Source organism: Macaca fascicularis, chromosome 3, assembly GCF_037993035.2.
Source record: "Macaca fascicularis isolate 582-1 chromosome 3, T2T-MFA8v1.1".
Classification (NCBI taxonomy): Eukaryota; Metazoa; Chordata; class Mammalia; order Primates; family Cercopithecidae; genus Macaca; species Macaca fascicularis.
The window spans coordinates 126678762-126706065 of record NC_088377.1 but is presented as its reverse complement, the minus strand read 5'-3'; the positions used below and the strand labels follow the sequence as shown (position 1 = coordinate 126706065).

The 27304-nt window shown below is 40.1% G+C and overlaps 2 protein-coding genes across 48 annotated transcripts in view; one reads left to right on the top strand and one right to left on the bottom strand.

The window, feature by feature from the left end:
- Positions 1 to 12899, bottom strand: part of SGCE (sarcoglycan epsilon) — a 71573-nt gene extending 58674 nt beyond the window's left edge. For 36 of the 46 annotated variants that reach the window (XR_012432648.1, XR_012432647.1, XR_275618.5 and 33 more), the window contains exon 1: positions 12723 to 12899. Coding sequence is in view for 18 of the 46 variants with exons in the window: in XM_074035509.1 (XP_073891610.1) it covers positions 12723 to 12831 (109 nt within the window). In the remaining 28 variants the exon portion in view is untranslated. Of the gene's footprint in view, positions 1 to 496; positions 599 to 1194; positions 1257 to 12722 lie in introns of all 46 variants that reach the window. The other 10 variants (XM_015447733.4, XM_065542330.2, XM_065542331.2 and 7 more) reach the window with 3 other exon arrangements.
- A 159-nt stretch (positions 12900 to 13058) lies between these two features.
- Positions 13059 to 26295, top strand: PEG10 (paternally expressed 10). 2 transcript variants are annotated; one of them, NM_001291293.1, is given in 2 exon segments: positions 13059 to 13325; positions 19941 to 26295. In NM_001291293.1, coding segments are annotated over 2 exon segments (2355 nt in total). In that variant the 5' UTR covers positions 13059 to 13320; the 3' UTR covers positions 22290 to 26295.
- The last annotated feature ends 1009 nt before the right edge of the window (positions 26296 to 27304 follow it).

The window sequence follows — 27304 nt, the reverse complement described above, 5'->3', positions numbered from 1 at the left end:
GAATAGTTTAAACACAACACACAGACGTTGCTCTATTTCAAGGCCAGCACTGCTTTTGAGCACATTCATTTTTTGAAAGTTTGTATTGATCCATATGAAGTCCTACTTTGACCACAGAAGACTGAAGTCCAATAAATCTCAATAAAAGGATAATGTTTTATGGCTCTACTCCCCAAGCAATATCACTAAAGGCAAGACACGATGCCACAAATGATGTGCTTAAACCAAGTCCCACATATTGAGGGAGAAACTTTAATAATAGGGAAATAACTATTTATTTTTAATTGTGTGTCCAATATCATGGATCCACTTGACTAACTTCTTGTATAGAAAAGTATTGTATTCTGTACATTGACAAGTACAGAGTACTCATTGAAAAAGGCTAGTATTTTAAAGTTTAATTTTCATTAGAAAAGGACCAATGCATTTTTTAATGTGAGAATGAATTTCTCTAGGATGGAAAAATATGACTCAATATTTAAAATATTTATCCTACCTACAACTTCTCAAGATTAAATCTAATGTGTAAAGATATGTCAGACTTGTACAGACCGGTTCTTGAACTTCCTCCAAAGACACTGGACTATCCCCAGGAATCCTAAAAGGAAGAGAACACCACTGTGCTCACCAGGTTCATGGAAATCTACATTACAATTACATCTGGGTGTGAGTTTTACTCTGGTTCATAAACACAGAAACAAAGAATCATATGTATCTTGCATTTACAAAGCCCAAGCTAAGAAAGCATTCACACAATTAGCCAGGATATCACTGTACATAATTTAATCATATTTTCAATGTTCCCCCTTTAAAATCATCAAAGCCTAAATTAATCCAAAGGTGGCTGGCATGCCTTCACCTTCCCTAGAAACCATACGACAGCTAAAGTTTGTCTTAAGATTCCATGATTCATTTTGAGTCTTCTAGCAGCATAACTACATTTCATCTGGCCTGGGGCAAGCAATCTCTGAAGAGATATTACTGTTACCCAAACTTGAATAATTTGCTGACTGGGGGAGGAGAGGATTGCTATTTAATAAAAGTAATTGAAGAGCTGTGAATAGTGACTGATTGCTGATGAGCTAATCAGAATATCAAGGAATGGAAATAATAAATAATAACTTATTCAGACATCACTGTCCAAGTAAACAGCAGGATATGTCAAATGAAATTTAATCTGATTATCATACTCACCTTAAAACCAAACTGTCAAGTCTTTCTCTGTCCACTACTTCATCTGTCTCTTTCATATTTCACTGTAAGGGGGATGGAAGACTTTGTTTTCAGAAGTTAGTTATATAGCTCACGTGTCCTGCATCCCTTCCCTTCTCTTACCATCCCCATCCAAGTTGCTATGTTGCTCCCTGACCCTCTACGTTTTTCTCTTCCCTTCTTCTATGTAATTCTCCCTATTTCTTTTAAAATTGTTTCTTACACCGAAACATTGTTTTTATATTTTTCTCTCTAAAAAGTGTAAGTTCACTATTACTTCTCTTCTTTAGCTACAATGTCTTAAATACAAAGTGCTGGATACTACACTAACGGTTGTACACATATTAACTAATGTAATCCTTACAATGACTATGTGAAGTAGGTAGCATTCACTCTATTTTACAGTGAGACTACCAAGTTTAAGAAAATTCTGTTAACTTACCCCAGGTCTTATGTTTACTAAGTGGCAGAGTTGAATTTTGAACCCATTTCGTGGCTGACTGCAAAGTCTATATCATGAACACATCAATACTATCCCCAAATACAGTCATGCATTGCTTAATAATGGGGATACTTTTTGAGAAATGCATTGTTAGGTGATTTTGTTGTTGTGCAATCATAGAATGTACTTACACAAAATGATATATACATTTTTATTTATATATATTTTTTCATATAGAAAACCAAAGTTCCCATCACCATTACTATGCTATTGCTGTGCAGTGGAAATTAATCTCATGTACTACAGGCACCAAAACAAGAACAAAAACAATTTGTTGAAAGAAGAAAGCTTTAAATTTTGGAACCTATGAGAAAAAAAAATGGCTTTACTGAGGAGGACTGTCTACCCCAACCTCTGAAAGGAGCTGGGAAAAGATAATCCTAAAAGAAATGTCACAACAAGGCTTTAAATGAAGAATGCCAGAAGCAGCTAAAAAATTAGATATAAGAGACTTTAGAGTGAAATAAAAAAGAAATGTTACAGCAAGACTTTAAATGAAGAATGCCAGAAGAACCTAAAAAAATAGATATAAGAGACTTTAGAGTGAAATAAAACTGTAGTGCAGAAAGGTAGTGTTTAACATCAATCTTTACAGACACAGGGTCTGGGTTCAAATCCTAATTTTTGTCCATTGGGTAAGTTACTCAATGTCTCTGTGCCTCATCTGGAATAGAATAGTATCCATATCAGTGACAAACCATTGAGTATTAAATGACATAATATATTTAAGAACTTTGAAGAATGCCTAGCATATAGTGATGTCCCCCCAAAATAAAAACTATTATTACATTTACTCTTCATCTAATTTGAAGAAAATGTTGGATTTCCTTAAATACAATCATTTTAAAAAATACATCTTCAAATGAAAAAAAAAACTGTCATCACTACAGGTGGCATTATATAATAATACAGCACTCTCACTTTTTCCACAATCATGACACATGTGAAAAATGATATTCTATAGAAATATATTATAGAGTAAACAGTAGAGGCTACTCAGAAGAGGCAACAGTCATACCAAACTCTACTACATGGTTGCCCAAGGGCTAAAAAGATGGCAACTCAGCCAGTCCTCATTCTCTGCACTCAGCCAAGTTGAGGGCTGCAGTTTAACCCTTTTTAGGGAAGCCTGATGTAATAAGATATGAATTACATTGATATTTATATTCTGACTCTCATAAGCTTTTAGATATTTATTTAGAGGAAACAATGCAACAAAAGCAAAAAGTTATGTGTGAGCAAGACTCAACTGCATTAATCACAATATCAAAATTGAGTGGAAAGTTAAACATTCAATATAAGAAGTGTTGGTTTGACAGAATAGTTATTGGAGAAGGGAAAGTTCCTCACTTCTCTTGGTATTTTCTGCTCCTTTGCTCAAATAGCCAGAGAAGATAAGTTTGGGTTTCCACTCATGGGAACAGTACTATATCTCAGATGAAATAGGAACACCAGTGGGAACTTTAACAAAAACAATGCACATAAGCAAGAGTTACATGCACCATTACAATTTAATGTCCTTATTTGCACAATGTTGGACTATTGTGAGAATAATACAATTAGTGAAAAGCAGAATAAAAAACAGTATAAAGGCAATGTAAAATCTAGTGTAATAGTGCAATCTAGTGGAAAAGGATTAAAAAGCCAAGTGTAGGAGCTGTTGGGTTAGGGATATAAAGCTGCAGGAAAAATTTCTGTTCACAGTAAAAAATACAACAACACTCATGATCTTTCCAACTAAGTAACCTCTAAAGAAGAAATATCCTCATATTGGATGTTTGCTTTAAATTGTTATTAATTTTCTTAATTATAAAAATCCATACATTCTCATTGTACTATGATACATTCCGATAGTATAACCAGGAAGATACAAAATATAAACGTTCTCTCTCATATCCCTGTTGCCATCCCACCAATGTCACTGCCTAGCGTATCTACTCTTAATCGTCTTGGCATCTTTCCATATTCTATGTGTATACACACAAAACACATACCATGCTCTTTTTTGCATAATATGATCACATTTTTTCACTTAGAATATATCTTGAACATGTTTACATGATAGCACATTTTAAGGCTACATCGTTTTCTGCTGTGTCTCAATCATAATTTATTTATCATCACCTCAAACTAAGCTTGTCCAAACTAGGACCCATAATCTTTCCCTTAAAAACTGATCCCATTCGAGCCTTCTTCATCCTGTGTGTGGCACCACCATCTGTCCTCACGTAGATGACAGAAATCTGGAAATCATCCTTGAAATCTTCTCCTGACAAACTTAGCACCAAATTCAATGCAACACTCACTCCTGTTGTTTTTTACCCCCTAAAATATCTCTCCTATCTTCATCTCCCCATCACCACCCTAGCCCACAAGGTCATCATCTCTATCTTCAATTACTAAAGGAGCCTAACCAGTCTACAACAAGCTATTCTGATCCCTCCAACCCTTTCCTCACAAACAGCTAAAGTGCTCTTTTTGAAATGCAGATCTGATCATGTCCTGGTTAAATCCCTGCAAAGATTTTCCCATTGCTCTTAGTATAAAGATTAAACCCTTTAAGGCTGTCTACCAGGTTCTGCAAAATTTGTTCCTTGATCTCCTCACTAGCCTCATTTAACATTGTGCTCACCCTTCTCTTTCTGCCCCAACTCCACTGGACGTCTTTTAGCACTTTCTGTTTACCATATTAAACCTGCCCCAGGCCCTCTACAGAGGTCTTCCTTTTACCTCAAATATACCGTCCCTCCTTACTAATATTTACTCATCCTTAAGATCTGAGTGCTTCCTTGGAAAAGCCTTCCTTAAACCCCCTATCCGGCCAAATCCTCTACTTACAAGTTCTAGTCATGTTTGTAGCACTTACCATAATTTTAAGGGCACATTTATATGTGTAAATGTTTGATTAATCAACTAATCTTGAAAAAAAAAAAAACCTGTCCTTTGTCAACCCCACTAGTGTAAAAAGTTCCATGATAGCTGAGCTGTGTATTCCCCAGCATCCAGCGTGGGGTCTCAAAACTAGTCAACACTCAAAAAAATGAATGAATAAAGGAATTACTGGCCAGGTGTGGTGGCTCACACCTGTAATCCCAACACTTTGGGAGGCCAAGGTGGGAGGATCACCTGAGGTCAGGAGTTCAAGACCAGCCTGGCCAACATGGTGAAACCCTGTCTCTACTAAAAATACAAAAAATTAGCTGGGCCTGGTGGCGGGTGCCTGTAATCCCAGCTACTTGAAAGGCTGAAGCAGGAGAATCGCTTGAACCCGGGAGGTGGAGGTTGCAGTGAGCCAAGACCACACCATTGTACTCCAGCCTGGGCAACAAGAACAAAACTCTGTCTCAAAAAAAAAAAAAAAAAAAAGAATTACTAATTAGTAAAGATAACCAGGATTTTTTCTAGTTTTTTTCATTATGATTATCAATACTACAATAAAAATCCTTATCTGTATCTTTGAGCACCTTCATCATTATATCTGTAAGCTAGACTTCTAGCAGTAAAATGGTTAGACAAAAAATAATGTACATTTCAAATTCTGATAAGCATGTGTAGTAATCTGTTCTGTTTCTACTTCTGCAGTACTGGTGTTTCATGAGAATCAACCCTGTAGCTACAGAAAATGAAAGATGTTAAAAGTGCTACACTGATTAACTATTTCATAGAAGAGAAAAGCCAATGTCATTTTACTGCACAGCAAGAAACATGAATTTGCTAAGAAGGAGAAATAAAAAACCTCAGTGCTATTTTTTCTCTTATTTTGCTTTCCAGGGTAAAAGAGCAACTATCCTTGTATGCATACTGCTGAAGAAATAGGTAACAAATATTCCACTTTAACTGCTGTAAGAAAAATACTGTGATCTCTTCTTTCAAATTTGCACTGAACCCCAAATCTCCATAATAATTCAAGTGGTGACCCGACAAATGAGTGAAAAGCTAAAGAATGGGAAAGAATTTATACCAGACTGCCTAACTCCTATACATTTTTTAAATGAGCGGCTTCATTTATCAGAAAAGAAAGTCTGCGTACATGTCACAACAGATGCCGTGGCGATTCCCGTGGTACAGGATGCCAAAGATCTATTCCAAAAAATTGATTAGTCTAAGACAATTAAATACAAAGTGAAATGTACTAAACACGAGAGGTTTTTAAATAATAAAATGCACTTAAACTGCTATTGCATAAACGTTGCATAAAAATTCTTAGATAAAGATACAAAAAAAAAAAAAAATTCTACCAAAGAGTGACCAAAGAAGAAAACAGCACTGTGGCTTTTACTAACATATTGTTTCCAAGAATATAACAATAATCATGCCAGCACCTAATGTTTCGAGGCTACCTATTTATTTCCTAAGGTAACATCTTTAAGTTTTAAAATGTAAACACAGGATTATTACTTCCAAAGCAGGGGAGCCGGAGCCAGAGCAAGCAAGCACTGCATTCAAGGAATTACAAGTAGCCGCCTGTAGACCAGCTGAGCGTTGACAAGCCAGAAACTCATCTTTGAGCTTTTCTGTCTCGGAAATATGAACTCAGCCCAAGAACGCCCGTGGCATCTTCAACAACAGGGATGCAAGCCATTGTAAATTGCTGTTTGCATTATTACAATCCCACAAAAGTGCACAGGGCCCTTTTATAAAAGAGAAAATAAGGAAAAGAGAAAGTTGTTCAACATGAGAAATATACTTCATACAGTCAGAGTGAAAGTGACTGCATTTCTGACCTAACAACTGGAGTGGAGGAGAAAGTTCTAAGCGTGAGGCAGAAGTGAAAGCTGCAGGGAAAAGTTAGAAAATATGACACAAGAATTTTTCTATCATTCCTTCACCTCTCTCATTGGACTTCTTAGTTTGCAAGAACTAGAAACTCCAGGGTATAAAAATAGCTTCCGTGGAATCCAAAACTACTCACAAAAGGGGTCCTGTAAGGAAGTCTTATATACTCCACAAATTCATTTTAAGAAATCGTATTTTCAAAGTTTGATATAGTAACCAAAATAAACAATCAATAGGCAGATCACCATACAGGAAAGAAAAATCTGCCTCAAGACATGTTTGAGATACTAAGAATGTGCCCTTAAGCCAGGCAGAAACCAGGCTAACCTGAAACGGACAGAAGTTAAAAACATTTGATAAAAATATTTTATTTTGCTATGTAAAAGCTAAAAATTTTAACTGTTAAGTTTTGTAGGGAGATATATCACAAGGGAGGGGAGGTTGCAGAAGGGACCCTATTTCCCTCTGGAGAAGTGGCAGCTGAGCCCCAGCAGCCAGCCTGCCCCCTCTAGTCCTAGGTACCCTCGGCATCCACGGTCACTCAGCCTCAGTAGCCTGCTCGGACAGAGCAAGAAATTCCAGGAAAGAGTAATTCTAGGAAGCAAATTAAGCAAGTTAAGACACTTTGCAGGGGGAAAAGGAATCTTTCATTTTCTTCTCAGGTTTTCATGTTTGAAATAGAATGGGAGAGATAGGAGGGTGTGTGTTAAATTACGCTGTTGCAGCTATTTTCAAGCTGTAAGAAATGAACTTGCAACACACAGGGCTATTTAGACAGTTTATCAGAAAAAATAAAATGTTCTCATCACAAATGTCTTTCAGGTGAACACTAAAATGTTATCATGGCCTTCAAGTTAAATATTCATTGCAAGAAAGGTGAATATTTCCGATATTTAAAGAACAGAATAAATAAAGTTGATTGTTTTGTTGAGCTGCAATGTTAGGAAGGCCTCATGTTGAAATCTATCTGTACCTTTAACCCACCAATGCTAGTTCTACTTTCCAAAGCAAACATCAGAGAGTTCATGTTGACTGTTTAGTCTTATCAAGTTAAACACTTCCAGACCCTGTGAAGATACCTCCCATGACAGGATTGCCAGACCCTTCAACATCCCCATGGACTGCTCTGGAAGTTGTCTAATTTGTCAAAATCTCTCTTTAAATGTGACAGCCAGAAATGGACACAATACTACAGGTGTGGTTGATTAGAGCAGGGTACTATTAATGTTTGTGACATATGGACACTATACTATTACCAGAAGCTAACTAATTTTTTTTCTTTTGCAACCACATCATGCCACTGGTTCATATTAACCTTCATTTTCCTAAAGAACTGTCACCATACAAAGTCATTTTCATACTTTCATACCAATGAATTATGATGCATTTACTACTATAAAATATTCTTTGCTTTCAGCACAGCATTGCAGCCAACTTAAAAACCATGTTAACTCTAAATTGTTATCAATTTCTAACAGCTATCCCTTTTCAATTCATCCTTGGATTTTAAAGCAAGCCTCCTAGATCTTCATGCAACTCATTCATACAAATGCTGAGGAAGAGAAAACTCAGGGCAAAGGCTTATGATCCTTAACCAGGGATAATACCCTGACCCAAACCCAAGAACACATACACCTCGCCGGTGCTGGTTCAGTCTGCCTCCCGCTCACACAGAAATACTGTTAATTAATCTGCACACCACCTCATACACAAGAACATCCTGTATCCTTGACAAATGCTTTGCAGACAGCAGGATTAACTTACCTTTCAAAACAAAGTGTAAGAAATCTATACATATTAAAATTGTAATTATATAAAAATATTTATGTATACAGAACAAAGACTAGAAGGGATACAACATCAATGGAAATGGTTGTTCCAGTGTCAGGCTGTGGAAACTGGAGGTTTGTTTTTTACTTAATACTGTCTTTAATACGGTTACATTGTTTACAAAATTTAAAACACTGGGAATTATGAAGAGAGAATTTAGCTTGGAAGCAATCCATGTGTAACAGCATTTAAGAGCACTGAGACTCTATCTGATCCTACCAACATGAAAACTTGAATCAGAAACATATTCATTGGAAAAGACTTGTTGATACCTAGAAACATTGGCTTTTTCTTCTTCATTTTTTGTTTGTTTGTTTGTTTCTTGTACTGCTACATTATGCTTAATATTTCTGGCAATCAGGGAGATAACAGACTGGAGAACTGGATTCCGAAGTTTAGAAAAAGCCTAAATGGAGTGTGTATTAGTCTATGTATGCCCCTCACATATGTCTGTCTGTCTGTCTGTCTGTCTGTCTGCTGGGGAGGTTGAAAGGGATAGAAAGAAAACAGTCATCATATTGACATTTCTGTGAAGCTCTGGACTAAAATGGAGTGAAGTGTAAAAGCGATCTCCCCTCCAGCCCAAGAATTTCTAACAAACACATAAACCCATATCATCAATTCCCCTAGAGTCATTTCTTTACACCGAGGGTAGGAAATAAGTGTTAGAATATGCATTTGGGTGTTTAGAGAATATGGAAGGGTGAATTTTAAGGAAAGGATTATTCGAGTAGAGTACGGATAATTAGCAAAAAAGAAAAAGGAAGAAGGCAGGTGGGTATTTTGGAGACAATGTGATCTATAAATATTGCACTTATTAGAATAAGAAACAATCTGAATATTTGACTTGAGAATTTTTTTTAACAAGTCAGGATTTCTTCACTGCTTCCATATTTTGTGTACTGCACGATTTTCACCAGTGGAAAACTAATGTTGGAAACTGGATACATGTTATCTTTATTTCTTTGAAGTTGTCTCTAACCAGTTTTTTCTGGTGCTGTCCCTTATTTTCAATGTCTGTGAGACAAGTGAAAATGCCACTTTGCTTAGAAATGCAATTTGTCCACCATACTATAGGTTAAGTAAAATACATGAAGCAAATCAACAGCTTTTAGATTTATGGCAAACTGTTGTAAAAATGGATAAAATGTTCAATACAAAGTCCACTTACTCTTTGACAACTGGAAATTCTACTTTGCTTAGAAATAAATTTTCCCTACCATACTAGAACTTAAGCCAAATACAGGTGGTAAGTCAGCAGGTTCGTAAATCCATAGCAATTGTCATTAAAAATGAATAAGGTGTCCAAATAGAAAATCCAGTTATTATTTGACAACTGAAAATTTAACTTCACTTAGAAATATATTTTCTCTATCATATTAGAAATTAAGCCAAATACATGTAATAAGTCAGCAGATTCACAGATCTATAGCAAATTGTCATTAAAAAGGGGTAAAATGTCCAAATAGAAAAAGTGCAATTACTCTTTCACAAGTGAAAATTCCAGTTCGTTTTGAAATAGTTTTTCTAAAACCCTAGAACTTAAGCTAAATACATAAGGTAAATTCAACAGCTTTATAAATACATGGCAAATTTTCATTAAATGGGTAAAATATCCAAAGAGAAAGTCTAGTTATTATCTAACAAGTGAAAATCCCACTTTGTTTTGAAATACAATTTTCTTACCCTACTAGAAGTTAAATATAGGTGTTAAATCAACAGCTTCGTAGATCTACAGCAAACTCTCATAAAAATAGATAAAATGTCTAAATACAAAGCCCAGTTATTATTTGATAAAATAAATAATATGCATTAACTCCTCTTTGCTGTATATGCAACCCTGTGCAAAATGGGCAGAAATAGTCAACACCAGGAATAAATATCTGAGAAAATCCAAAATTCACGTAGATATTAAATATCCAAAATATGTTTAAAGTTCTTATCTATTAATTTTGTTTTATTTTTGGTTTTGAAAGTTTTTGTTGTTCTAGACAACACAAAAATGTTGCCGAAAGTATTGCTCTATTAATGTTATCTTTCTGTTTTATTTCTAATATTGTTTTGTTTTTTGGATAACAAGAAGATTTTATCTAAATTACTTATTCATTGATGCTGTTTTTTCCCTTAGAATATTCTATTTCTAAGCAAAGTGAAAATATTTTCATATGTAAAAGAATAAAAAAAACTATAATATGTTAGAAACAGTGAGACCAGAGAAAATTCTTCTCAGTTTTCTGGTTTTAAATATTTATGTACTAACGTTGTTCATTTAAAATTTTAATTAAAAAATTAATTACTATTATTTCCTTGAAAGAAAGCTCTGCAAACTTAATGTTATTTAACATTTAAAGGCTCTTTGGAAAGAAAATAATCGAAAAGAATTAATTTGATCTTGTTTTTAACATTTAGAAAGTATCTGCAATCCTATGAAAAATATTTACGGTATAGATACCTATATATGCATAGAGAACGACTGAAAAAGCAGACTCTATAATGTTTACTGGTGTTATTGCAGGGTGAAGAGGTTACAGGTGACCTTTTCTTCTTTAGAGTTTTCTAAGGTTTTCTCTCCTGAATTTTGTACAATACCTGAAATTACTTTTATTACGGTAAAATACTAATTACGTTTTTTTAAAAAAAGTCCTGGTTAACATTTTGAAAGAAAAAATCAAATTGGTTCGAACTTGTTCAAACTTTCAAAGTCTTAAGATGGAGTTTTGAACTTTAATTTTTCCTACTTTTCATCTATACTGGTTTTAAATCTCAATTTTTAGAAAAATAATGTCTCAGTTAACTAGGTGAAGTAACTTTCGAATTTAAACAAACAAAACTGCTAAGAATTTGACAGCGGTCATCAGAACAGTACTCTACCAAGCATAAGAAATCCTGGAATTATTCTATCTTGCAGAAGAGAGTGAATATCCTAAAGATTAAATTAAAAGGCACTTCTAAAAAGTGTAATTGTGTTCACCCAACTTCCTAGGAAAATATCTTTGTTAAAAAGCTGCATTTCCTTCATTCATATTCCGGATAGTGGATATTTTATCTCTAATGAAAAGTAAAATCTCAGGAAATGGGCTCCAGTTTTGTTTATTCCTAGAAAGGCTAGCTTTTAAAGTGCGGTGTCTGCAACGTTGTTACGACAATAAGTCAAATTCTTATTGATCCTCCAAGTATAAAATAATCCGTAGCAATGTTACTAAAATGTGCTCAATTTTGCTCTTCAAATATGAAAGCGTTTCATCTGTGTTTCAGAAACCTAACTCAGCTGTAGACAATTTGGTTTTCCCTTTTAACTTAAATTTGTTTTACTAAGATCATCAACAGATTGTCAGTTTCCCAAGCGCCTAACACTGAGGCGCTTAGATGGGAACCCGCGTTAAGGTTTTATTTAGCATCCTTCCTCATCAGTATTTTAGCGTCTTATCAGCCACTGCAATTTTCCCTGACATAAAATATATATGTTGATAGTACAAATGCACGCAAATATTTGTGGCTGAATCTCGGCAACCCGCTGGAAAGGATTAAACGTGCGGTTGCCGTGACTAAACGCATTCATTCACCCTACAAGATTTAGGAAAATGTAACGTTGCAGGGGAAGCAAGATCTCTGTGTAAACCTCGTAATCGCCACCAAAAGTCCGTAGCTGTGAGCCTCCGAAGCCCGCCAAACACAGTGGAAGCATCCACAGCTGTTTTAAATTGGTTTTGGTTTCTGGAAATAGCGCACTTGGTGCGGCAGCATCTCTGGCTTCCAGCCGGGGTTAACCCTGACCTGAACGCCCTGTGTAGTTCCCAGCATTTCACGATTCCGCTTCCCTGCTCCGTAAAACCGAAGAAAACCGAGATTTCCGCCACCGAGAAATGGACTTAGCAAGAGGGGGAAATTCGGTGTTTTAAATGTCAAATTTTTGTGTTCTCTATCACGATCAAGAAAAGGAGAAAAGATGTGTTTGTGTAGCGGGGACGCAGATTGACACCCATTTCCTTTGGCTCGCATCCCGGCCGCAGAGCCCAATCGCGGGGAAACGGCCCCCCCAGAAAAACAGGCAACGACCCCCAGCTCTTTGCTGCAGGGATCGGGAGAGGACTACCCTGGGGCTGGGCGGGGAGGGGGATGTTGGGAACGGGAATTGGAGATGGAATTTCTGCGCCCGCAGAGCAGGGAGGGGCCCGCGGGGGCGCCGAGAGGAAAAAAGGCCAGGGGTCAAGCCTGGGAAGAGAGAAGCTGGGCCGGGAAAGTGGGGTACAGGGCGTACTGAAGGAGGGGTACGGTGGGGTCCGGGACAGAAAGAGAGGCTGGTGCCCAAAGGGCGCGCCCAGGCGCCCGGAACCCGAGCGGGGGATGGGGAGGCGGCGGCCTGTTGGCCCCGGGTCCTCCACGTCGCGCGCAGGCCACTAACCTGTCAGCAAGAATGTGCCAGTGGTCGCGGGGCTCATCCTGCGTGTCCCCCGACCCTGTCCCGTCCAAGCACAGGGGTCTCCCAGCTCCCACCACCGGGGCAATTGCATTCTTGGCCTGGCTAGGCCGTCCGTCCTCGATTCTCCCCTCCCCTCCCTTTCTTCTTCCCTCCCAGCTTGGCCAGTTCAGCATCAGCATCCCGCACCCCCTCGGTAATCCCGTACTCCCTCTAGCGGCGGGCCACTGTAGTGTTGCCACCGCCCCCACCCCCATCCCCCATCCCCCGCACCCCCCTCCACCCCCTAGCCCGCGGAGCACGCTGGGATTTGGCGCCCCCCTCCTCGGTGCAACCTATATAAGGCTCGCAGTCTGCGCTCTTGGTACACGCGCTTCAACTTCGGTTGGTGTGTGTCGAAGAAACCTGACTGCGCCCTGAGGAGAACAGCGGAGAAGGTCCACCAAGCCTGGCGAAAGGTCCACTGAGCGGGCTGTCGTCCGGAGCCACTCCGGGCTGCGGAGCACCCAGTGGAGACCGCGCCTGGCTCAGGTGTGGGACCCCATCCTTCCTGCCTTCGCAGAGGAGTCCTCGCGTGGTGAGTATGCGGTGAGGACGTTTTTTTTTAAAGATCACGTTCATTCCCCGTGCTTATCGGGAGCTGCGGGAGATAGAGTAGCACCCCAGAATGTCTCCACGCAAACCTTGTCACGCCTTCACTGGCTGTACCCCAAAACAAATGGGGAAAACAAGCCTTCAAGGCTTGGGTTTCCAGGACCAAGTCCAGATATGGGCTATAGAGAGAGATGAGCTGCGGACAGTGATGAGCTGCAGACGGTCAGGAGCTACAGATCGATTTGCAATTTGCTCTTCAAATGCGCTACCAAGTGCCATGCTTTACAAACTGATAAGCGCTTCAAATGCGCTACAAAACTGGCGCTTCAGATGCGCTACAAGCACGCTTCACGCGGGCGACAAACTGATGGGCGCTACAACTGGCGCTTCATTGCGCTATGAACTGATGGGCGCTTTATGTGCCACAAACTGATGGATGGGCGCTTCAGTGGCGCTACAATCCCGAACGAGGAGCAGCGATATAGGAGCTGCAGACAGAAAACTGAATTGCGCTTTACACGCGCTGCAAAATCTGAGCTGCAGAAGAGTAGCACTACAAAAACGCTACAAAAACGATGCGATTAGCCAGCCCGAAGACAGCGCTTCATTGCGCTCCGAGGCACATGAACTGCAGAGGTACATGAGCTGCGGAACAATTCACACCTAAAATGCACTACAAAGTGGTAAGAGCTACAGAGGTACAGGAGCTGCAGACTGTGTTTGCGCTACAAATAAAGCAGCCGTAGTGGGACATGAGCTGAGGAGTACAATTCCTCTGTTTTCTTGGAGCAGGACCCCACCCTTTCACCTTTTGGAATGGCTCCCACTCTATTTTTCTGCAGGACGGTTCTCTGCATGATGGTGCTGGTAGACAAAATGGAGCCCTGGGCAAAAATTAGTGTTTAACATTCTGCCCATACCATTCCCGCTATAGCAGTGGAGTGGAGGGGCGCTGATTTGAGTGGAAACGGGAATCTTTTGGTGAGGGCAGAGCAGGCTGCCTGCCTGGTTGTGCTTGATTGAAGTGGCGGTGTAGTTGTGGTGGCGCGAATCAGCGTCCAGCAACAGTTTGTGGAAACTGTGGGTTTGCTGAGTATGGCGGGGGGATTGGATCTGTGGATTGCTCTTGCTGCATGAAATGAATCTGGCTTTGGTGGTTGGTGGGAGGAGTTTGGGAGGGGGGATTCTGGGGGGGGCGTGCAGATACTCTGCAGCCCTGTAGCAGCCAGTCTCAGGCCTGCCCCGCCCATCCTAGCGTGCCTTCTCTGCGGTACTTAGCGCCTCCTCCCACAGCGCCTCCTCAGAGCGCGCCTCCCCTGCAGCGCGCCTTCCCAGAGCACGCCTTCTAGATGCGGCGTCCTCAGGCCCCTCCTCCCAGCTCCTTAGCGTCTGCCTGCCCAGGCTCCACCTCTCCCTGGCCACCTCATTCTGAGGTGAGCTGCTCAGGCCCCGCCTCTTCCAGGCCCGCCTTTTCTGAGGTGAGCAGCCCAGGCCCCGCCTCTCCCCGCCCACCTCCTCTGAGGTGAACTGCCCAGGCCCCGCCTCTCCTGGGCCCGCCTCCTCTGAGGTGAACTGCCCAGGCCCCGCCTCTCCCGGGCACGCCTCCTTTGAGATAAACTGCCCAGGCCCCGCCTCCCCTGGGCCCGCCTCCTCTGAGGTGAGCTCACCCAGATCCCGCCTCCCCCAGGCCCGCCTTCTCTGAGGTGGCCTGCTCAGGCCCCCCCTCTCCAAGGCTTGGCCCCTCCCTAAGCCTGCCTCTGCCGGACTGGCCTATAGCTCCGCCTCCCTCAGAGCCAGCTAGCGCACATGCGCAGTGTGAGCCCTCAGCCCCTCCCTTCAGGCCCCTGTCCTCTGCGCTTGCGCACCTTCCCAGCCTGAGCCTGGCTGTACAGCCCCGCCCCCCTGCGGTTTCTCTGCTGTGTCGGTTTTGCTCTTTGGCTACTAGTGTCTACTAGAATAATAAAACAATTAATAATTATAACTGGAATTTATGAGCACTTTTAATATGTGCTTTGCATATATTCAATGACACAATCCCACAATTTAAACTCCTGATAATGGCTTACGAAGGGACCTTGTAAACTGGCATGGCTGGTGCCTCTAACGGCAGTTTAGCCAAATGTATTTACTGCAGATGAAAACCAAAACTTAACAACTTCTTTTTAAAAACTTTAAAAATATTTTCACATTTAAGGTTTTTTTAGAGACACTAGTGGACCTTTTGGAATCCGATGTTTTGGTGGATACAAAATTGGTGCTGTTGGTTTGGCCTCTGAGTGAGGATAAGGCTTTTTTATTTGTGTGCCTATGAAGCTGGTTTTTTTTCTTGCATCTCTAGGTGATTAACCCTAGCCTATTTGCCTATGTATAATAAACTGTGCCTGCACATGGTAGGCATTCATTAAATATGTGTTAAATGATCAGAGTAAATTGGTTTATTCAGTGTCTTGCTTGATGTCTGTAGGTCTCTTCTGATTTGCTCCTTTCCTATGGTGGTCTGCTGTCCTGGGTTGCCTTGTTTGCGTTGTCTCTCACATTTAACAGAATTTTTAAAAGTGTATGTGTTTTTAAACTCCAATAATATAAGCTGTAATTATAATACAAAAGAACTAAATTAATTTTAATTATTCCAAATAATTAGCTTTTTTCATAAAAAGCTAGTTATTCCAAATATTAGCTTTTTTCATGAAAAGCTACTTATTCCAAATAATTAGCTTTTTTCATAAAAAGCTAGTTATTCCAAATAATTAGCTTTTTTCATAAAAAGCTAATTTAAATTTGGGGCAAGTGGATTGTTAATGGTACATATTGGTATTAAAGTTTGTGTAATGTTACATAAAGTGGTTACATTACAAAATATAGATTGTTTCAGCTTGCATAAACATCTGTATAAAACAAATTTATAACTGATTCCCAGTAAGATGTACCATATAAGAATTGTGTTTCTAGCTGAATGAAGAAATTTTAAAACCTGGTTCCATATATTACAAATCATGAGCCAGGACTTTGATAGGGGAGGAGCTGGGGGCTTTGGCTCCCAAAAATCTCGTGTCACGTACCCCCGTCCCACAACAAGTACACAATCTATGGAAAATTTGTGCTTATCATAATTACAGCTTTAAGTAATTCCCCCTCCTCTTTGGATATTGTATATTGGCATATTAAAGAGGTTCAAAACAACTGTAATAACATGCATATTAAGAGAATTTGCATTTCATAAATAGTACAAGATAGTAGTAAAAAATTGGACATTTGAAAATATGAAGCAACTAAGAGTTGCTTAATGAGGTGTCATTTCCTAATGGGATGTTTATTTATGGTTTTTGGCTACTATTGCTCTTTGGTGTGTTTGTGGAATAGAAATTTTTCCAAGCTATTATGAAGAGTCAATAATTAACCAAATGTATTTAATTCCTAAAAAGACTAAAACTGAAATTATTATCATGTAAAGATGGCATCTGTCCTAGGCAGCTTGGCTTTATGCAGTTTGTCCTTTTAATTTTCAGGAATGAGACCTCTTGAACCCTCCCCTCCAATGCAGCCCCTACTAAGGGGGAGTTTAAGGAGCCATACATAGTTCTATAATTCAAATCAAGTAAACTTGCTCCTTGTCCCAGGTTAACTTGTGCTGCCTCAGTCGCTGTTTAAATATTTTTATATGCACTGTTAACCTGCCTGCCCATTACCCTATTACTTTTAATGGATAAACTACTGTTCCCTGGGCAGTTGTCTCTTTTAACGTCCCACCCTAAACTTGCCAACCCTCATGTGAAGGCCTCAGGCTTGTTATTGGCAAAGGTCAGAAGTCTTAAGTGAGTGACCTTGCAGGCTAAAGTAGGCCTTGAATTTGCTTGACCAGCACTACATTAAAAAATAAAAAAGAACGAAATGTCTGGTTGGGGGGGGTAGGGGGGAGGGCATGCACCTCCAAGTTCCATTGTTGCAGCCCCTCCCATCTTAACTCTGGTCTCTTTTCACTTTTAAAGTACCTTCCTTATATATCAAAAGTATTTGAATTTTTAACACTTATTGATCTTTTATTTCCCTAAACCATGTAGTTTAGGGATTTCCTAATTTGCTGATTTCCTAATGTATTATTATTTCTGTCACATCATTGTTTTTTGCAGATAATGAAACTATCAGACCTGGGCTTCAATAAAGCCCCCCTTAGTGGCCGTGATTAACAAGTGGTCAGGCTGCACCAGGCCATGCTGTGAATGCTCTTTAGGAAGTCTTTTCTCAAGGTTTTGAAGATATTAATGTCTAGATGACAAAAGTGGTACCTTAGTCGCCTTACTTATGCTTATTAGTTGTTTCTTAATGGTACATGAAAACTCCTAATTTAATAAGTAAAAATTGCATTATGTTGTGATGTTATATTGTCAGGGTCACCAATAGAATTGTCTTTAAGGAGTTGGAAATGATACTGGATGTCACAGGTTATGATGTGTTTATTGTATTTTCTAATTTTTTCTAAACTTGAATATTTTATCTTGAATGTCAATTACTTGTTTTTGTAGACTAAGTTACTAAAGTAATTAAGTAGTGGGTTAAAACTATTAAAATGTCACACTACTCCCTGTCTCTTAAAGACCCTGCTTGCTGTATAGCCACTCCTTGGAGAGGCTACACCAACTGCAAAGGACACAGGGAAAGTATCTGTGGGTGGTGACATTGGGGCGTGGGAGGTACCTAAAGGGTTAGGAGTTGGGGAAGAAGGAGCATTTCTTTACAGCCAGGGGCTGGGCATCATATTTAATTACCACTTTCTTTCTTTTTTTTTTTTTTTTCTTGTACTCTATTGGTTGAAAATAGTAACTTCTCTAATTACCAACTGTGTATCTTTCTGGGCTTATTCTATGTAATTTATTTGGTGTCCGTTTTTGCAGGTAAATCACATAGTGAGTATCCAGAGAGGACCAAGTTATGTTTTTAAACTTTTGTTTATTTAAAAGTTTTATAAGCTTTTCAAACTTTATTTAAAAGTTTTATAAACTTTTCAAACTTTCTTAAAAGTTTTATAAGCTTTTCAAACTTTCTTTAAAAGTTTTATAAACTTTTCAAACTTTCTTTAAAAGTTTTATAAACTTTTCAAACTTTCTTAAAAGTTTTATAAGCTTTTCAAACTTTCTTTAAAAGCTTTATAAACTTTTTAAACTTTCTTTAAAAGTTTTAAACTTTTTAAATTAAAGTTTTTTAAACTTTTTTAAACTTTTCCATATTATGTTTTAAACTTTTTATGTATTTAAATTTTCCAAATATGGGACTTGAGATTATTAATAAAATTTAAAGTAATTAAATCATTCTAAATGTATTTAACTGTATTTTCAGGAAGTACACAGGCAGACACTGTGTCAGGATTTTTTATGTGTGTGATTTATTGTCATTGCACTCATAATTAGAATGCTTAAACACACACCCTACCCCCACCTCCCCACACACATCCACTCACCCGCAGGAATGCAGCCCTGTCCCACCTTAACATTACAAACCTGCATTTGGGGCTATGCTGACAAATCTTGGTTAAAAACTATGGATTGCAGACTGGTGACCTGCAAGACAAATAAGGCCTTGGATTTGACCAACACAGTGTTTTTAAAAAAGTAAACATCTTTAGGTGGGAAATGCATGCCCATGTTGCTATAGTTGCAGCCCCTCCCTCTTTTAATCCCACTCTCTTCACACAGATAATCACCTTTCTATTTGCTAATTAATAACTTTGTTAATATCAGCTAACCATTATTGAATACTCACTACATAATTTACCTGCACTATTTAATTAAGTCCTCACAATTAGTTTGAGGTATACTATTATTGGGCTTCTTTGAATGCCCCATTTTATAGCTTTTCCTAGGAGGCATCAATTAGTATTTCTTGAATGACTGCATAAATGACAAGGGAAACTGACATACACATATTGCTGCTTAGTGCCATTTCTGTCCCACACAGAATTTTCTTTGGGGATTTAAATTATGGTCAGAAAAGTAATTTAGGCAGTCCTGTAGTTTTTGTGGTGGTGGTTGTTTGATTTGATAACCAGTGACCTTCTCTGTGGCAGTGAAACAGGGTTGTGACAGTTGGCCACAGTACCCTCCTCCCACCCACAGGGCTGATGAATACATGCATTGTGATTTTAATACTCCCCTCTTTTTTAATTAGCTTCTATTAGTTGTAGTATTAACTATTTTTGGCCTAGCTTCTTTAGTAAGAAAAGTTATTATTTTGGCTTTAATTTGCATAATTGATTTGGTATCTATGTTTGCCTTGAAGTTTCTTCCTCTGTTTCAATACAAAACTACTTGTTTAGAGGGTTTCAACATTCTTTTATAGTTTATAAAGGTAAGCATGCTGTTGATGATGTATTGTTGAATCATAATGAACAGGTGGCCTTTGAGGAAGACAAGGTCATTTGAACATCAAAAAGTAGTTTCCTTTTTGTTATCTATGGTACTGATTGATACTTTTCTCTTGAAAGTTTGTTTTCTTTGTTCGCTAATTATTAAAGTAAGTGCATAGAGCAAGGGATAATTTAAACACTAAATCCTTTGTGTCTGCATTTTGCTGCTTTGAATCTATAAGTTGGATTTATACATTTATCTTTATTTACAGAAATAAGCGGATTTTGAAAACAAAAAAAAGAAGGAGTGGAAGAGGGGGCCAGGATCCAGGCCTCCATCCCCACAGAAGTGAAGCTACAGCTGGGAGGTCTCCTCCCACCCCAACCGTCACCCTGGGTCCCGACTGCCCACCTCCTCCCCCTCCCCCTCCCCCCAACAACAACAACAACAACAACTCCAAGCACACCGGCCATAAGAGCGCGTGTGTCCCCAACATGACCGAACGAAGAAGGGATGAGCTCTCTGAAGAGATCAACAACCTAAGAGAGAAGGTCATTAAGCAGTCCGAGGAGAACAGCAACCTGCAGAACCAGGTGCAGAAGCTCACAGAGGAGAACACCACCCTTCGAGAGCAAGTGGAACCCACCCCTGAGGATGATGATGATGACATCGAGCTCCGCGGTGCTGCAGCAGCTGCTGCCCCACCCCCTCCAATAGAGGAAGAGTGCCCAGAAGACCTTCCAGAGAAGTTCGATGGCAACCCAGACATGCTGGCTCCTTTCATGGCCCAGTGCCAGATCTTCATGGAAAAGAGCACCAGAGATTTCTCAGTTGATCGTGTCCGTGTCTGTTTCGTGACAAGCATGATGACCGGCCGTGCTGCCCGCTGGGCCTCAGCAAAGCTGGAGCGCTCCCACTACCTGATGCACAACTACCCAGCTTTCATGATGGAAATGAAGCATGTCTTTGAAGACCCTCAGAGGCGAGAGGCTGCCAAACGCAAGATCAGACGCCTGCGCCAAGGCATGGGGTCTGTCATCGACTATTCCAATGCTTTCCAGATGATTGCCCAGGACCTGGATTGGAACGAGCCTGCGCTGATTGACCAGTACCACGAGGGCCTCAGCGACCACATTCAGGAGGAGCTCTCCCACCTCGAGGTCGCCAAGTCGCTGTCTGCTCTGATTGGGCAGTGCATTCACATTGAGAGAAGGCTGGCCAGGGCTGCTGCAGCTCGCAAGCCACGCTCACCACCCCGGGCGCTGGTGTTGCCTCACGTTGCAAGCCACCACCAGGTAGATCCAACCGAGCCGGTGGGAGGTGCCCGCATGCGCCTGACCCAGGAGGAAAAAGAAAGACGCAGAAAGCTGAACCTGTGCCTCTACTGTGGAACAGGAGGTCACTACGCTGACAACTGTCCTGCCAAGGCCTCGAAGTCTTCGCCGGCGGGAAACTCCCCGGCCCCGCTGTAGAGGGACCTTCAGCGACCGGGCCAGAAATAATAAGGTCCCCACAAGATGACGCCTCATCTCCACACTTGCAAGTGATGCTCCAGATTCATCTTCCGGGCAGACACACCCTGTTCGTCCGAGCCATGATCGATTCTGGTGCTTCTGGCAACTTCATTGATCACGAATACGTTGCTCAAAATGGAATTCCTCTAAGAATCAAGGACTGGCCAATACTTGTGGAAGCAATTGATGGGCGCCCCATAGCATCGGGCCCAGTTGTCCACGAAACTCACGACCTGATAGTTGACCTGGGAGATCACCGTGAAGTGCTGTCATTTGATGTGACTCAGTCTCCATTCTTCCCTGTCGTCCTAGGGGTTCGCTGGCTGAGCACACATGATCCCAACATCACATGGAGCACTCGATCTATTGTCTTTGATTCTGAATACTGCCGCTACCACTGCCGGATGTATTCTCCAATACCACCATCGCTCCCACCGCCAGCACAACAACCGCCACTCTATTATCCAGTAGATGGATACAGAGTTTACCAACCAGTGAGATATTACTATGTCCAGAATGTGTACACTCCAGTAGATGAGCACGTCTACCCAGATCACCGCCTGGTTGACCCTCACATAGAAATGATACCTGGAGCACACAGTATTCCCAGCGGACATGTGTACTCACTGTCTGAACCTGAAATGGCAGCTCTTCGAGATTTTGTGGCAAGAAATGTGAAAGATGGGCTGATTACTCCAACGATCGCACCTAATGGAGCCCAAGTTCTCCAGGTGAAGAGGGGGTGGAAACTGCAAGTTTCTTACGATTGCCGAGCTCCAAACAATTTTACTATCCAGAATCAGTATCCTCGCCTATCTATTCCAAATTTAGAAGACCAAGCGCACCTGGCAACGTACACTGAATTCGTACCTCAAATACCTGGATACCAAACGTACCCCACATATGCCGCATACCCGACCTACCCAGTAGGATTCGCCTGGTACCCAGTGGGAAGAGACGGACAAGGAAGATCACTATATGTACCTGTTATGATCACTTGGAATCCACACTGGTACCGCCAGCCTCCGGTACCACAGTACCCGCCGCCACAGCCGCCGCCTCCACCACCGCCGCCGCCGCCGCCTCCATCTTACAGTACCCTGTAAATACTTGTCATGTCCTTCAGGATCTCTGCCCTCAAAATTTATTCCTGTTCAGCTTCTCAATCAGTGACTGTGTGCTAAGTTTTAGGCTACTGTATCTTCAGGCCACCTGAGGCACATCCTCTCTGAAACGGCTGTAGAAGGTCAGGGCCACCCTGGACTGGCACACATCCTAAAGCACCAAAAGACCTTCAACATTTTCTGAGAGCAACAGAGTATTTGCCAATAAATTAGCTCTCATTTTTCCACCTTGACTGCCAATCTAACTAAAATAATTAGTAAGTTTACTTTCCAGCCAGTCCTGGAAGTCTGGGTTTTACCTGCCAAAACCTCTGTCACCATCTAAATTATAGGCTGCCAAATTTGTTCTTTAACATTTACAGAGAAGCTGATACAAATGCAGGAAATGCTGATTTCTTTATGGAGGGGGAGACAAAGAGGAGGAGGAGGACATGACTTTTCTTGCAGTTTCGGTACCCTCTTTAAATCACTGGAGGACCGAGGCCTTATTAAGGAAGCCAAAATTATCGGTGCAGTATGGAAAGGCTTCCGTGATCCTCTCGCTGCACCCTTAGAAACTTCACCGTCTTCAAACTCCATTTCTGTGGTTCTGTTAATTCTCAAGGAGCAGCAACTTGACTGGTTCTCCCAGGAGCAGGCAAAACCCTTGTAACATGAAACATCTCAGGCTTGAAAAGAAAGTGCTCTCTCAGATGGACTCTTGCATGTTAAGAGTGTGCCTTCACATCGTGGTGCAAATCACATGTACCCAGGACTCCGGCTTTGACATAACACCTTACCATCATCATGCCATAATGGCGTCCACGAAGCATTAAACCTGGTAACCAGAGATTACTGGTGGCTCCAGGGGTGTTAGATGTTCATGAAATGTGACCACATCTCAATTACCTTCGAGGGCTAAAGAATAGCAGATCAAAAGGACTCCAAAATCCCGTACCCAACTCTTAAAAGATTTGTCCTGGTACTTCAGAAAGAATTTTCATGAGTGTTGTTAATTGGCTGGAAAAGCACCAGCTGACGTTTTAGAAGCCTCTATCCATGTGTCTGTCTCCATACGCATCTGGGCATTCCATCTTCAGTCCCCTCATTAGACTGTAGCGTGTTAGGATGTGTGGAGAGAAGAGAAATGATTTAGCACCCAGATTCACACTCCTATGCCTGGAAGGGACATCTTTGAAGAAGAGGAATTAGGGCTGTGGACACTGTCTTGAGGATGTGGACTTCCTTAGTGAACTCCACATTACTTGACGATAACCACTTCAGAAGGATCAGAATCCATGTAATGAAAAGGGTCCCTCTAGAGGATGGAGCTGATGTGAAGCTGCCAATGGATGAAAAGCCTCAGAAAGCAACTCAAAGAACTCAAAGCAACGAACAACACAAGAGTTGTCTTCAGCCCAGTGACACCTCTGGTGTCCCCTGGATGCTTTATGCTAACCTGGGACTGCCTGACTTCCTTTAGCCTGGTCCCTTGCTACTACCTTGAACTGTTTTATCTAACCTCTCTTTTTCTGTTTAATTCTTTACTACTGCCATTGACCCTGCTGCAGGATTTGTATCATGTTCCTGCCTGGTTGCTGAGACTCCATTTTGCTGCCACACACAGAGATGTAACAGGCAGGCTTTAATTGCGAGCGGTGGAAAACAACATGGTGTGTATTTCAGATTGCCTGACGTGAAGAGGAGTCTTAACGGTGAAGTTTCACTTTTCATCAGCATCATCTTTCACATGTTCATTATCATCCACCCTTATTCTTGCATGTTTAAATACTTAAAATTTTTAGTATAATTTTTCGTGTGTTTTGAAGTGGTGACTAGGCTTTCAAAAATTTCCATTGAATTACAAAGTACTATCCAGTTCTTACTGTTAGAGTTAAACTAAGTAAAAATGATAAGTAACATAGTGTAAAATATTTCTTTACTGTGAAGTTCTTACAATGCTGTGAATGAGAGGCTCCTCAGAACTGGAGTATTTGTATAACGGTTCATCCTGTTCATCTTCAATTTTAACATCATATATAATTTCAATTCTATTAATTGGGCCTTTAAAAATCATATAAAAGGATATAAAATTTCAAAAGAGAAACCTAATTGACTATTTAATCCAAAACAACTTTTTTTTGTTCAATGGAATCAGAAAGCTTGTCAATCACTCATGTGTTTTAGAGTAATTACTTTTAAAATGGTGCATTTGTGCTTCTGAACTATTTTGAAGCGTCACTTCTGTTTACCTCAAGTATCAATTCATCCTCCATACCTTTGAATTCAAGTTGTTTTGTGTCAAATTTACAGTTGTCAATTGATCTTCAAGCTGCAGGGTGCCTAGAAATGGGCCGTTGTCTGTAGCCCTGGCATGTGCACACGGACATTTGCCACCACTGCAAGCAAAAGTCTGGAAAAGTTCCCCAACGACAAGAATGATCAGGGAGAATATGCTGCTGTGGGTTAATAACTCAGAAAGTCCCTGATCCACATTTGGCTGCTTACTAAAGCTTGTGATTAACTTTTTGGCAGTGTGTACTATGCTCTATTGCTATATATGCTATCTATAAATGTAGATGTTAAGGATAAGTAATTCTAAATTTATTATTCTATAGTATTGAAGTTTGGTTAAGTTTCCTTTCACTCAATTGATTTCTTTTGTTGTTAATCAAGTTTATGTTAATTGGATCCTTTAATTTTTTTGGCATTTTCCAACAAAAATGGATTTATTCATAAGAAAGGAAAAAAATCAATGGAATTTGATATCTAAAGAAGTTAGAAAGGGAGCAAAATAAAAAACATAAAGGAGATAGATTATTAAGCAAAATCAATAGCTGAGTTTTTGAAACAAACTGGCAAAATTAATTAATTGACTTTTGGCACAAATTTACATTGTTAATTAAATCAAGAAGGAAGAAGATCTAAGAGCTCCCATTGATAGGCAAGCCTAGAGAGAACTAGCTAAATTTGTCATGCTAGGATATTGAAACAGAGAAGGTTTACATACATTTATGAAGGGTCAATTTACTTTGGACAGTGAGGTATTTGTCCTAGATAGTGGAAAAAAGGAGAATTAGTCTGATGGAATCATGAAGTAATACAGTGAACTTGCAGGTGCACAAAATAAGAGGGCCACATCTATATGGTGCAGTCTGGAATTCTGTTTAAGTTTGCAGGTACCTCTTGGACATCTGAATTGATCCAGTTGTCATCCACCACAGACATCTCACATCAGATACAGACAGTTCCAAGATTGACAACAGAGAACACCCTGCTGGAAAGACCTGGGCAGAAATGGAGAGCCCTGCGGGAGCCATGTTACATTTTCATCTAAAGAGAGAAGACACATCTGATGAGACTGAAAGTTCTTTGTTGTTTTAGATTGTAGAATGGTATTGAATTGGTCTGTGGAAATTGCATTGCTTTTATTTCTTTGTGTAATCAAGTTTAAGTAATAGGGGATATATAATCATAAGCATTTTAGGGTGGGAGGGACTATTAAGTAATTTTAAGTGGGTGGGGTTATTTAGAATGTTAGAATAATATTGTGTATTAGATATCGCTATAAGTGGGCATGTGTACTTACTTGTGACCCTTTACCCTGTAATTGCTATCCTTAAAGATTTCAAATAACTCAGAGGGAACTGCAGGGAGACCAACTTATTTAGAGTGAATTGGACATGGATAAAAACCCTAGTGGGAGAAAGTTCAAAGGTGATTAGATTAATAGTTTAATAGAGGATGAGTGCCCTTTGATAAATTACTGCTAGAATGAAATTATCAATGATGGATGGTAAATTTTCATGGAAGTTATAAAAGTAATAAATAAAAACCCTTGCTTTTACCCCTGTCAGTAGCCCTCCTCCTACCACTGAACCCCATTACCCCTACCCCCTCCTTCTAACTTTATTGCTGTATTCTCTTCACTCTATATTGCTCTCTATTTGCTAATATTGCATTGCTGTTACAATAAAAATTCAATAAAGATTTAGTGGTTAAGTGCAAACTGTGTCCTGATCATTTCAGCGTCTACCAGCATCGAGGCAATGGGGTGGGGTAGGGTGGGGAAGGCTGAGAGAGTAGGGAGGGTGGGAGAGGCTACAAGTGGGGATAGTAGAGTAGGGTGGGGCTGTGGGGAGGGTGGGATTGTGGGAAGGGTGGGGAGGTGGGAGGTAGGAGGGTGGGTAGGATAGGGGTGGAATTGAGTTTGGGATAGTGGGGTGGTGGTATAAAGAACATTGTCTATTACAACCCAGTATGAATTATATAGCCAGAATACTCCAGGAAATCAGTTATTCCAACTGTAAAAGTTTAACATATAAAATAAAGGTACACAATTAATAATAACTCTGGTGATATAGTATCACACACTTTAACATCAGTTTTACTTTAAATACTTGAGATTCATTAACAGAAAATTATGAAGTATTAGGACATAGAAGAAGACATAAATGCAGTATAGATGTGTGGGAAATTAACACAGAGATTTATACCAATTAACACTAAAACAATATAATGAGAGTGATAGTGAAATTCATCTAAGGAAAAAGTGGCAAGTGGTGTTTACAAGGCACTCATCCTATCAGATTTTAAAACACGGTGACCCCACTCAGGGTTGTAGAATAATAGATTGCATATAGGAAACCTGAAAAAGGGACTCTTAGTGGGTTAGTTTCAAAGGACTGCTGTGTTCTTGTGACATGATAGTCACATAAATATGACTGTTTATTGGGAAGATAGTGACTAAAAGGAAAAATCTAGAACTAATGAAAACACACAACTAAAAACTGTCTACCCTCAGAAGCAGAGCTCATAAACTCCAACGGTGTGCAGGGTGGTGGGTGGATTTGAAGAAATTGGGAGTGAGGGTCCTCGGCCAAGAACTACTGAGTTATTAAGTACTTGCCCTGGGAGTTTCTTAAAATTGAACCTGATGCAAAAGTGAATAGCCAAATCATGTTGAAAGAAAATGGAAATATCTTATTCATTCCTATTTGTTACACCTAGACTCCTCC